This window comes from Lissotriton vulgaris, chromosome 3_1, assembly GCF_964263255.1.
Source record: "Lissotriton vulgaris chromosome 3_1, aLisVul1.2, whole genome shotgun sequence".
In the NCBI taxonomy this organism is placed as follows: domain Eukaryota; kingdom Metazoa; phylum Chordata; class Amphibia; order Caudata; family Salamandridae; genus Lissotriton; species Lissotriton vulgaris.
Genome location: NC_141689.1, coordinates 1535608622 through 1535622480, shown reverse-complemented (window position 1 = coordinate 1535622480; position 13859 = coordinate 1535608622). Strand labels below are relative to the sequence as shown.

Here is a 13859-nt window from a genome sequence, read left to right as displayed (position 1 = left end):
AGCAACAGGCAGAGTGCAGTGCCTCTACAGCATCCAGCTCTTCCTGGTACAGAATATCGAGGTTAAGAATATCGATGGGCAGAATATCAACTCTAAGGTAAGTAATATCGATTTGTTTTAGATCGATGTAAGTAATATCGAAGTTAGTAATATTGATATCAAATATATAGATGTTACTAATTTCGATGTTACTAATATCAATATTTATATTATTGTTATGTATTTTATTATGTATTTAACCCCTTCACTGCAGCGGCTATTCGGCCGCAGTGCTAAGGGGGTGGGGGGGCCGCGCTGCGTGCCCATGCTGGTGACGGAACCGCTCCGTCACCAGCCTCGGTTGCGCTGTGCTCATGACGGAGCGGTTCCGTCACGGTCCCACCAGCTCAATAGAACGCTCAGCGCAGGCGCGGAATCCGCGCCACGCAGGCGTACCGAGCGGGCCGTGACGGAATTAATAATTGGAAATAAAAATATTTAATCTGTAATTAATTTATTTTGATTGGTATTTATTTTTTATTAATTGGTAATTAATTGTTATACATTGGTAATTAACTTTTATTAATTGATTAATTGATAATTATGCTAGGTGTATTATTTTATTATTGGATTGTAATGTGCCTTTATAGGGGAATAGTGCTGGAAGTAATGAAATCTAATGAAGTAATTATTACATTTATTGTTGGGTATTGATACTTAATTTATTGGACATTACTAATTGGTAAATATTTTACATTATGTTTTGGTTATGAAAATTAATTTATTGTTGATTTATCAATAATTAGTCATTACATATTTGATATTTTTAATTAGTATAATAAAAAGTCATTATTAATGAATGTTTAATAAATATAATTTTTTGGTATAAAAAATCATTTGATTGTTCAATATTTTTAAGTTGTTAATCACTTTCTAACAATTAATGTTTTTTGTTATAAAAAGTTATTGTTCAATATTTATTATTTGGTAATTAATATTTAATATTTATGATTTGGTAATTAATATTTAATATTTATGAGTATTTTGTATTAATTTATTGTTAATTGATGATTCAATGGTAATTATGTTTTTTATTAGTTATTAATGGGTATTTGTAAATAATTTAGAGTGATTTAAAAATTAAATCATTATTATTTTGAATACAACAATTATTTATAAGTATGTTATATTTAACTTCTACGCTATCCAACACTTTCCCTACTGTTCCACTCTGGAGTTGGAATAGTAGTTTTTACCCCTACGCTATCCAACACTTTCCCTACTGTTCCACTCTATGGAGTGGGAATAGTCATTTTTACCCCTACGCTATCCAACATTTTCCCTATTGTTGCACTCTCTGGAGTTGGAATACTAATTTTTACCCCTACGCTATCCAACACTTTCCCTAGTTTTCCACTTTCTGGAGTCGGAATAGTAATTTTTACCCCTACGCTATCCAACATTTGCTCTACTGTTGCACTCTTTGGAGTGGGAATAGTAAATTTTATCCCTATGCTATCCAACACTTTCCCTACTGTTGCACTTTCTTGAGTGGGAATAGTAATTATAAGCCCTACGCTAGCCAACATTTTCCTTACTGTAGTTTTTTTTGGAGTTTGAATAGTAGTTTTATTTCTTTAGCTATTTAATATTCTTGTATTATTTTAGATAATGTAGTATATAATTAATTTTAAGAATATTGAAAGTAAATGTAATTGTTTTAATTCATTAAACATAATTATTTCGTTTTTATTTAGGTTATTGTTTTATGTGTATAGATGGTTTTGTAATTTATATTTTTTAATACATTATAAGTTATTAAAATAAATATTAAACATGATTATTAAGTATATATATTATATATGTGATGTATATGTTTAATTAATGTTTTATTATATATGTATTACTTATTAATTTTAAACATTCAATATTTTTAACTATGCATATTTTATTTATAAGTATTATTTAATTTATTTTACATATTTTTTTAACAAAAAAACTATATTTTTAATATTTTTAACATCGATATTTTATTTTCGATATTTTTGTACTTACCATGTTGTAGATAGGATGTCGATATTTTTGCCTTCGATATTCTTGCGTCTATATTTCTGTACGTCTATATTCTGACCATCGACCGTCAGTGATTCACGAGGGAGGTGGGGTGGAGCCGGCTTTGTGTGAGGACAGGCACAGACCTATTTAGGTGTCAGTAACAATTCCTCCACCACTTCAGCTCAGGAAGGCCCAACAGCCTGGAGATGGGATATCAGAATTTGCCATCAGGATATGCAAGGCACCCCTCAGCTCCCTTTGTGTTACTGTCTAGAGTGAATGTACAAGAGCCCAACTGTCAGTCCACCCAAACGTGTACTCTACGGATAGGTAAAGGCACAGAATGGTTAACTAAGGAAATGTCCACTTTCTGAAAGTGGCATTTTCAAACACAACTTAAAACTCAACTTCACATAAAGATGTATTTGTAAATTGTGAGTTTAAAGACCCCAAACTCCAAATTTCTCTCTGCTCCCAATGTTAAAAGACACTTAAAAGATATTTCAAGGCAATTCCCATGTTACCCTATGGGAGATATAGTCCTTGCAATAGTGAAAATCGAAATTAGCACTATTTCACTATTAGGACAAGTAAAACACAACAGTACATGTCTTACCTTTTAAACACACTGCACCCTACCCATGGCACGGGGCTACCTTGGGCGTACCTTAGGGACGACTTACTTGTAGCAAAAGGGAAGGTTTGGGCCTGGCAAATGGATGCACTTGCCAGGTAGAAATGGCAGTTTAATACTACACACACAGACACTGAAGTGGCAGGCCTGAGACAGGTTAGCAGGGCTACTCATGTGGGTGGCACAATCAGAGCTGCAGGTCAACTTGAAGCATTTGATTTAAAGGCCCTGGGCACATATAGTGCACTTTACTAGGGACCTACTAGTAAATCAAATATGCCAATCATGGATAAACCAATCATCAGTACAATTTAGACAGAGAGCGTATGTACCTTAGCACTGGTTAGCACTGGTAAAGTGCCCAGAGTCTTAAAACCAACAGTACCAAAAAAATAGGAGGAATGAATGCAAAAAGGTTGGGGATAACCCTGCAAAAAGGGCCAAGTCCAACTTGCATGATTTTAATTAAACAACAAAAACACTGAATTAGCCAGTTAGTTGCAGTCTAGGGATAGATCTTAAATAGTCAATATAGAGCTAATGGTTAAGGAATATACTTGAGTCAGCTTGACCGCCACCGCAACTGATAGAGCTCTCCACATACATCTGTTTACAACTTGTTTTTTGTTGTACCGTGCTTCATCTATAAAAGGTCTATGTTATATTTGTGCAGGATGGGTATCTTCTGCGTGCAAGGAAAATATATGTTTACACACTAATACTATATATCCAAACCAGATTTGTCCCTCATAGCAGAACCTTAATTCCCAATAGTTTGATTAATTTCTAAAAACTCTAATTTGGTTACCTCTTTGCAAATTAAAGCAATTAAGCTCAAAGAGGCAAGTGACAAAAATACCTCAACATTTTAGCATTAATAAATAAAAAAAATTAACCACCTCTCTTACTTCAAACTGTATAACTCTCACCGCACAAGATAAACCTTCAGTGGAAATGCAAAACAGGACCACTTTCACACATCATAGGAATTTGTTTCTTATATTGCACAAGGGTAAGCTTCATCTCATCAGCTACTGTTCCAATAAGAAGTTGTGTGCAACCAGAGATGGCATTTTCATGCCTTCAGCAGCCTCTTTCCGGATGCCGATCAAGGCCAGAAAATGTCAAAGTTAAGTCACAATACTAAAGAAAAAAAAGTCTGCAGCAAGCTTTTTGTTCCTTAAAAAAGGATGTTGGCAGAAGGAGGAGGTAACAGATAAAAAATGAACGACCAAAAGTAATATTCCTAGAGAAAATATCCTACCATGCAGTGAAATAGGTACTTGCAACTAAAGCTTAATGTTTTCCTTAGTATTAACTAAACTAAGTTTTATAAAACTTTTTATTGAAAAATTGCCATGTAAACAATATGGACCCAGCATTTCATATGTAATCAATAGCACACAGAGTTTTAAGTCATGAAGAACCCCATTACCACAGTGTGGCAAGATTGACTTCGAGAATACCACATTATCCCACATTATCAACTGTGGCTCCTCGGCGGCACACATATCTCCCCCCGGGAAGTGTTCCAAGGCCCCCATATGTGCGACCACTCCTTCGGGCACCCCCTGGAAACATAAATAGTTATCTCTGTCACCATACACCAATCCATGTCTCTGGCCCAATCCGCAATACACAGTGAGGTCGAAGCACTCCACAATCGTGCGATATTCCGCTTGGCCACCATGAAACCCAAAGTGACCCAGATCCCCTCCTTAGCCATAAGGTCAGTGGGGTCCCATATGTTCAATAAAATCAATTTGATGTTACATTGTACCTGGTGCCCCAATACTTCCTCCATCATTAGTACTACCTCTTCCCAGAATTTCTGAATCGTAATACATTTCCAGAGTGTATGGATGAAGGTGCCCTCCTGCCAGCATTGCCGTGCCCGGCACTATCTTGGGTGTATCCCATATGAACCAGCGAGGGTCCTGACAAATACGTCCTGCGGAGGATTTTTAGCTGAACCAGTCGGAGTCTGGAGGAGATGGCAACTTCGCGGGGAGAAGCCACTGCAGCTCTCCACTCCTCATCCTCCAAGCCGGCAACGTTGTGGTCCCATTTACCTCTTAAGCGTGTTAGGGGATCGGTCATGTTATTGATAAGGTTCTTGTATATAAGGGATATGGTTTTTTTCTGGCAGATCACCATCTAGGATCCTATCCTCCAGAGGGGAGGAATCAGGGAGGGCCGTCTCGCAGGGAGAGCTGCAAGCAGTGCGTGCCTAATTTGGAAGTATCGGAACTGTTCAGAGCTGGCCATTTTGAACTCTTGACTTTATTGAGAGAAGGGTATGACAGTCCCCAATTTCCAAAGGTCCTTTATTCTGGAAATACCGATGGTATCCCATTTGTCGTAACCCAATGATCGCGACAGCCGCCCCACCTGGTCACAGTGCCAGAGTGAGCTTGCCCTCCCAACCCAAGCTTTTAGTAGTGTCCGTCCATATTTGCACGGTGTATTTAGTTGGGCCGGTCAAACCAACTTTCTGTGACTTTGTATACAGTGCGCCCTCACACACCCCCCTCTCCCACCCCCCACCCCGGAGAGGAGCCATCGGTCGATCTGAAATCCCAGGTCATCGTGCCATCTATAGGTGCTTTGGTTAATGGCAGCAAGCTGCTAGGCCCAGTAGTATCTTCTCATGTCTGGGAGTCCAATGCCCCCATCGAACCACACCAGTGTGAGGTTGTGTGTGGCTATGCGGGGGCGTTTACCCTCCCATAACAGATCCCGCACTGTGCCCTCAAGTTCCTTTAAATAGGACGACGCGACCGGAAGGGGTGTATTTTGTAACACATACAGGAGACGGGGGAGGGACATCATCTTGAATAGGGCTGCCCGTCCCAAGAGGGTCAAGGGGAGCGATTTCCAATGTTGGACATTAGATTTGAGATGCGTTAATGGTGGCCGAAGGTGGGTGTCATAAAATCGCAACAGATCTTTAGATACTCAGATTCCCAGATATTTGAAGCCGTCACCAGCCTCCATCAGCTGGCAACCCCAGGGAAGACGAGGTCTTCGCTCACTAAGAACATAAAGCACCAATTTGGACCAGTTGACCCTGTAGCCTGCAAACCTACCAAATATAACTACATTGAGGGCCGCCGCCGGGGAGATGAGATAGAGCAGGATATCGTCTGCATACAAAGAGAATGATTCCCACCCATATGTCCAGTTAAGGCCCGAATGATGGAGTCCTGCTGGATCCATGCTGCAAGAGGTTCCAGGGCCAAGCCGGGTGCCCCTACCAAGAGAAAAGACAGGGGTTTCCGATTGTTTACAACCACCTTCGCCAACGGGTGACAATATAGGATACGCACCCATTTAATAAATTCCGGGCCAAGTCCTATTTTGTGGAGCACCGCAAACATGTAGGGCCACTCAATGGGGTCAAAGGCCGCTGCGGCGTCTAAGGATACCACCACGGCATCCTCTCTAATCATGTCTGCCCTGTAAAGTACTGCATGTAGTCAGCGAAGGTTAAGAGATGTATTTCTTGCCGGCATAAACCCGTTCTGATCCGGGTGTATCAGATTGTAACAGACGCGTGGCCAGGACTTTTGCAAGGATCTTGACCTCGTAGTTAAGAAGCAAAATGGACCTGTATGAGGAACACAAGTCAGAGGGTTTACCCGATTTGTGGATGACAATGATATTGGCCAGCCTGTGGTCTTCGGGAAGAATTCCCAGCTCTTTACTTTCACGATACATGGCCGCGATAAAAGGGGCAGTCACACCAGCCATTAGCTTAAATAATTGTACAGGAATCCCGTTGGGGACCAACGCTTTCCCCTGCGCAGATCCTGGATGGCCTACTCCACTTCGGTTACTGTAATATCTCAGTCCAGGTCAAAACTCTCCTCCTCAGTAACAACTGGCATCCGAATATCACATAGGAGGGAAGAAGCCTCTTCCTCGGAGTAGGTCGTGCTGGAGGTGTACTGGGGTTGGTAATATCTACCAAATTCATGCCCAATGTCTTGCGGAGGGGTCATTCGGGATTGCGAATCAGTGACCATTTCAACCACGACGCGCCGTGCCCCATCTCTGCGATCTAGCCAGGCCAACAAATTGCCTGCTTTATCGTCTACATCAAAAATCCTGCTGAGGGTAGCCCGATATTGCGCCTTAGCCGCGTCTGTGGCTAGGTCCGAGAGCTCCTTGGTTTTAATGCAGAGCTATTGGCGTACTGCCTCAGTCATGTGATGTGACTGTGCATTCCAGTTCTAGGATCTCATCCTCTAGACGCGTCATAGCGGCAGCCCTCTCTTTGTGTTGTCCAGCGATTTGCCCCAAAATTCCCACCCCGCACGACAGTCTTATAGGCTTTCCACAGTGAGATGGCTGAGGTGACTGATCCTAGGTTTTCCTGAAAATACAGGTCCGATTCAGTCAGAACCTTGTCCCTGATGGAGAGGTCATGAGATACCACGAGTTGATCGGCGCCACACGGCCGACCGAGGGCTCCCCTTCCTCTCCAGCCTACACAGAACGGGAGAGTGGCCCGAAATTACACTGGCCATGTGTCGTATATGGTTGACAGTGTGTGAGTGTGAGCACAAAATCAATGCGTGACATGGTAACATGGGACCCGAGAGATACATGTATTGGAGATTCCCGGGATGCAGGCACCTCCAGACATCAACCAGTCCCATTGCACCCTAAAAACAGTGGATCAGTTTACGGGATAGTGGCAGGTCTTTCTGAGGCCAGCGGTCCAGGGAGTCTGAGACAACGGAGTTAAAGTCCCCCCCCCAATCAATAAACGCCTGTCCGGCAGATCCAGTAGAGGGTCGCCGAGATCAATAAAGGTCTGTGGGGAGTGTAGACTGAGACCAAATTATGGGTGGCTCCCTCCCACGTCCCAGACAGTGCTACGAATCTACCCAATGGGTCCGTGTGGACCGTATAAATAGTTAAGGGGAAGGATTTGGAAACTAGAATACCCACCCCCCGGGAACCAGAGCCAAAAGCGGAGTGAGCAGCCAGCTGAAAACCCCAGCATGACAGGGCCCTACAGCCGTTGCTCAACAAGTGGGTCTCCTGCAGGAACACAACATCCGGTAAGTGTCTTTTCAGAAATTGAAGAACCGCTCCTCTCTTTATCCTGTCCCCCAGCCCATTCCCTTTCCATGAAAGCAAAGTGAGTTTCTGTCTAGTCATAGTACCCATCACTCTGGTATAAAAATGTAAGATAACTAAGAGAGGAGAACGTCGAGGGGATGATGAAGAAGGAGTTTGTTACATTACTAAGCGCTGTGACCAATGAAAACGCTACTGACACCGTGTCTGCTGCCATTTGCATCCCTGTCGCAGACGTTGAAGATCCTAGCAAGAAGTGGTCTTTTGGGTAGGTAAGTAGTGATCAGCTCTTCCACAAATAGATTTGCCAATGGCTGCTCCGCTCGTTGTCTGGAGCATCCTTCATAGTAATCCAACTGCAGGTCAAGTTTTGCAGCGTGTGTTTGCAGCTCTTCCATCTTTCTCTGCAGCACTGACGTGCCTTCAACCAGGGAGGTAGCCTTGATTTCGACGTCTTTCGATCGCGAGTTTATTGAGCGTATATCTTCTCTAATGAGGAACACTTCAGCGGACACTGTATCAATAAGCGACTCCAATGACGTTCGGACAGCGGTGATGGCGTCAAGAATATCCTGTAGCCTTTGTTCCTTCTGTTTTCCACTGGTCTCAGGTTTGTCGGGTGCAGTTGATCCCCCTTTGGGGCTAGCGCCAGGGACTCCTTCCCATGCATACTTCGTCAATATGGCCTGAAGAGCTGCCTTCAAGCTGCGGCCCTCGCCATGTTGCATACAGATACCTCGAAAGTGCTTACTTGCAGTTGGTGCCACCCACCGCGTGTGACAATCAGCAGTAGGATCGCCAAAGTCCACTTTTCTGCGCAATACACACACCTGTGACCCTCCCCAACACCAGGGTGTTAGCAGGTGTTTAGCACATCCGCACCAAGAACGCACCTTGACAGGGCTTTGGAATCAATGTTGAGAGGGGGATCCACACCACAGGTGCTTCACGACGGTAATCTGTGCTCTCCTGCACGGCGACTTTTTGCAGGCGTTAGGACGGGACGGCAATGCGGTGTTCCCAGGCAGTCGCGGGGGGGTCGCAGCAGCGTCCAGGTGTAGCGAGCCCCTCGTCTGGTGCTCCACAGGTCAAAAAGCAGCCTCAGTACCTCACCCGCTCACGTTCTGGGGCAGTTGAGGCAAACGTGCGGCCGCGCAACGGTTCTTGCAGCACGGCGGCGCTAGGGTCCCTGCCCTGTGGTTTCGTTAGTGCATGGTCACATTAAGGCCTTTTAGTGATCTGGCTGTGGGTCGGGCAATGCTCCTCACTCCCGGCCGATGCCCCCTTCCAGGCATTCCAGGCGTTATGACCGCTTCGGTGGAGGCCAATGCTGGTGTCAATGCTGATGGTGGTGTTCCGTAATTGCAACCTACAGGATCCTCACTCCGCTCTCCGTCCTTTTATCACCCGGAGTGCCAGTGGTAATCAGATGACGGCAGTTGCGGTCTGGGTCGTCCCGCAGGACTCGGAGGGGTGCTGATCATAGGCGCGCCCCAACCCTGTGCCAGAGGTGGTTGCGCCGATGGGTGAGCACCGCTGGTGATACTTTCAGCCGACAGGCCGTGCGGCCGTGCCTCTGGTCAGATCCGGTCCGATGGCGCAGATCTCGCCGTTTCCATTCAGTACCTCCGTTCTGGCTGTGGAAGGTATCAAAATGTGCAGCAGCCCTTCCGATTTTAAAATTGCGTTGTTAGAGCCCCAGATAAAGCAGTTTCTGACAGATATTCGCATACATGCCAACATTTCAGAAGAGCAAAGAGGGAGATTCAAAAAAAAAAAATCGGGAGAATAGGTCCTTGAATCGGGTTACTGGAATGTATGGGCTTTGGAAGTGGCTGCTGCAGGATCGGACATTTGAAATACAAATGCACGTTTTTTTCATACCTTTTAGACGCATGGAGCGCAATGGCAGGCAGAGAGAGGGTGATGCAAGTGTTGTGGACCGGCCTGGCAGTGCATGCTCCCCCCCCCCCGACCCCCCTCCCCCTGTGTGACAGCCCGGGCTAAAACAGCTTCCTGTGCACACACACAGCCCCCTCCACCCCCCCCCCGCCCAAATACTTCACAGGTCTTTAAAAGACCATTCCTTTGTTAATGACGCTTTGTTGGTTTTTCACCCCTTCTAGAGCAACTGAAAGCCACTCTGACTGAAGAATTGGCACTTAACACAATACCGAGCCCTGTCAGCTGAAACCCAGAGGAATCGGGTTTTTGCTCGCAGGAATCGGGAGGCGGGAGACTACCCTTGAAATCGGTAGTCTCACGCCTGAATCGGGAGGGTTGGCATGTCTGTATTCGGCGGATGTTTGCTCGGTCGGCGGAGCCGACAGATTAGGCAGCCATATTGTAGTTCAGCTTGGCCACGCCCCCTAAACTAAGTTTTAATAAGTGCTTTACATCTATAAATATGTGTTTGGGGTGAACCGGAAGGGAGATCATCTTCATCCTGAGGGTGGGCGGCCACAGGGCACTTATTACACTCCCATCAGTAGTTTGTGGTCACATAAGAGTGGTTTATGGACCAGTGCACATGTGCATTTCTAATGATTTACCATTAGTTGGCGGACACTGTAGGCATGGGCTAAACAATTTCTGTGTAGACGCTAATTTACTTTGAGCACACCAACAATCAGTGACAAGAAAGCATGACAGGATACCTGTCAAAAATGCATAACCAAGTCACAGATACAAATATTTTCTCGGAGTAAAGTTTCACAAAGGTAGACGATATTATCCCACCAAGTTAAAATGGGACGCAAACATAAATGCAGTTAAGTTATTGGCAAAAGACCTAGAGCAAGCTACTTTATGAAATAAGAAAGGAATTTCGGTATGCATCATTATATTATTAACATTAAAACATATTCCCAACACCCTCTATACATTACCTCTTCCTTCAGTCGGATATTGTGAGGGGCCAAAGCTCTGTGGACCATTCCATGCTTGTTCATGTAGTCTAGGCCTTGCAGGACCTCAAACGCAATCTGTAGGATCTTCAGCCCACTGAGGAAAACAAAAGGAAGGCAAAAAGCACAAGTTTCAGTATGAAGAATAAAGTGACTCATGTGTAGGCTTGATAATTCATTGGGTATATCTGCTTTGGTTATTTTCAGTAGACAAACTCAATTCTGAAACACAATAGGCTCTTATTCATCTAAAAATGTTCCAAGATACAGAGACTATGTCAATACACTGAAAACACTCGAATCCACGCTAAAATGTATGGTAACAAATTATATGTAAATTTGATACAATAAAAGAAAGAACATTAAAACACCAAACACAAATTCACTATATTAAGGAAGGTGGGTTGCTGCACTGGTTTATTTGAATAAAAATGTATGAAATATTATTGCACTGGCCTCTGTAACATAACCATTGGCAGTTCGGGTTGGACTGTTCCCATGAGGCACAGGGTCAAGACGGATTTGCATATGGCCAGGTCAAAACTGGGGTGGCATGGTGAGCAAAAGAATGATGGATTTAACCCAGATCTCTTGACTGGGGTTGAATGTTTTGATTTGTTCTGCATTCCATCCATCAATTGTGTGTCTTTTGCTTTCTCGCCCTAAGTGCACCAGGTATGCCCAGGCGTGGGTCCTGGGCTCACTGTGCCACTGGAATCAAACTATCCTGGCTGAAGAGGGGTGAAACTCCGAAACCGGTCCTAGGATACTTGGCAGTTTGGGCTGGACTGTTCCCATGAGGCACAGGGTTAAGATTGATTTGCAGATGGCCAGGTGTAAACTGGGGGTGGCATGGTGAGCAAAAGAATGATGGATTTAACCCAGAGCTCTTGACTGGGGGTGAATGTTTTGATTTGTTCTGTATTCCGTCCATCAATTGTGTGTCTTTTGCTTTCTCGCCCCAAGTGCGCCAGGTATGCCCAGACGTGGGTCCTGGGCTCACTGTGCCACTGGAATCAAGCTATCCTGGCTGAAGAGGTGTGAAACTCTGAAACCAGTCCTAGGATGCTTGTGTCCGTTCCAGGGAGGACCTGGCTTGACAGTTCGGGCTATACTGTTCCCATGAGGCACAGGCTCAAGACTGATTTGCATATAGCCAGGTCTAAACTAGGGTGCGATGGTGAGAAAAAGAATGATGGATTTAACCCAGATCTCTTGACTGGGGGTGAATGTTTCTTCCCCCAAGTGCACTAGGTATGTCCAGTGCGCCAGGTATGCCCAGGCGTGGGTCCTGGGCTCACTGTGCCACTGGAATCAAGCTATCCTGGGTGAAGAGGGTGAAAGCCCGACATCGGTCCTAGGATGCATGTTTCCGGTCCAAGGAGGACATGGCTTGGCAGTTCGGGCTGGACTGTTCCCATGAGGCACAGGGTCACGACTGATTTGCATATGGCCAGTTCTAAACTGGGGGTGGCATGATGAGCAAGAGAATGATGGATTTAACCCAGATTTCTGGACTGGGGGTGAATGTTTTGATTTGTTCTGCATTCCGTCCATCAATTGTGTGTCTTTAGCTTTCTCGCCCTAAGTGCACCAGGTATGCCCAGACGTGGGTCCTGGGCTCACTCCACTGGAATCAAGCTATCCTGGCTGAAGAGGGGTGAAACCCCAAAAGTCCTAGGATGCTTGTTTCTGGTCCAAGGAGGACCTGGCTTGGCAGTTCGGGCTGGACTGTTCCCATGAGGCACAGGGTCAAGTCTGATTAGCATATGGCCAGGTCTAAACTGGGGTGGCATGTTGAGCAAAAGAATGATGGATTTAACCCAGATCTCCTGACGGGGTGAATGTTTTGATTTGTTCTGCATCACGTCCATCAATTGTGTGTCTTTTACATCACCATCAACATTCATGTACTATCACTGTGCTCCACCCAAATTAGTATAAATGAGCTATGCCTTAGTACCTCCAACCAACTCTGCAGTATCCCAGAATGCATCACAACATTTAAATATCCTTCTGGGAGAATAGTTTGAGAAGAATCAAGTTTTACAAGACTTTGGTAAGCAGATATGAATAGCTAGGTTGCTTACCAGTTGGTTGTAGTCAGAGAAAACCCAGCTAGGTTGCCCTACATCGTCATTGGACTCTGCATAAACATAATCTATGCACCAAAATGTCATATGCCAAGAACAATGACGTTCATGATACATGTGTAGTAAATATGTCACACATGACTGTTGTACACTAGCCAAAAAGCAAGATTTCCTCTCTGTGACTGTCTTGAGCTCATCAGGATTTTGCTTTATTCTTCTACACATATATACGTTTAGAACCAATGTTCCAGTGTCATCAAAGAAGCCACAAATGTGGCAGATGGGAAACAAAACATATATATTCATCAGCTGACATCTTTCTTACTGCCAAAACGTTATGGTCCATACAGCTACACAGCATACGGGTAGAGGTCAATAAACAGAACAGTCTTATTCAATACGCAACTGAAGAATACAAATGTAAATACTTGAAAGGAAAAACTATCTGGCCACTGTTATTAAAGTTCCTCCAAAATGGTCTTCTAAAAGCAGAAACATGTAGTAGTCTTCTAATAAAGTGAACCACTAGAAACCTACAAATGGCGCTGTCTTAATTCTGCAAATCATATCTAAGTATTAAGCTGATCCAGAGAGATTAAAAAGAGAGCGAACAGAATTCTTTAAAGTTACCAAGGTCCTCGATGTTACATGTTTTAAAAATGTTATCAACGTTGTGAGGTACAACGTTAGAGAACATGCAGTTTCTGGTAGTTTTAAGTAACCCACAAAAACAGTACCCTCCTACGTCAAGTACATTTGCCCTGCACTCTGTCTCTGAAGAGGTTCATGTGTTGTGGAGCAACTTCTCGCATTGGAGACCATGCTTAGCTGAATTGGCTTCCACCCATGCAGCTGGCTTCTCTCAACTGAACTGATTTCATCCATGGCGCAGTAGGTTCTCCCAAAACATATCCAGACTCGAAATGGAGTAGTGCTTGTGAGGCAAGTCCAAATGAACGTGCTCCAAAAACTCCCAGACTTGAGAACGTAACAAACGTTCACTATACAATAACTGCTCAAAAAGCTGTGGTCACATATCATGTCCTGATCCCTTGAAATCGAGTACCACAGACTACACAAGAAAAAAAGCTTTTAGTTTAG

At 44.3% G+C, this 13859-nt stretch overlaps 1 protein-coding gene across 1 annotated transcript in view; it reads right to left on the bottom strand.

Annotated features, from left to right (window-relative positions):
• The window catches only part of TBCK (TBC1 domain containing kinase), a 1513148-nt gene that overhangs the window by 1169227 nt on the left and 330062 nt on the right, over positions 1-13859 (bottom strand). The window contains exon 4 of the mRNA XM_086962029.1: positions 10648-10762. Coding sequence (XP_086818155.1) covers positions 10648-10762 — 115 coding nt within the window. The remainder of the gene's footprint in view (positions 1-10647; positions 10763-13859) is intronic.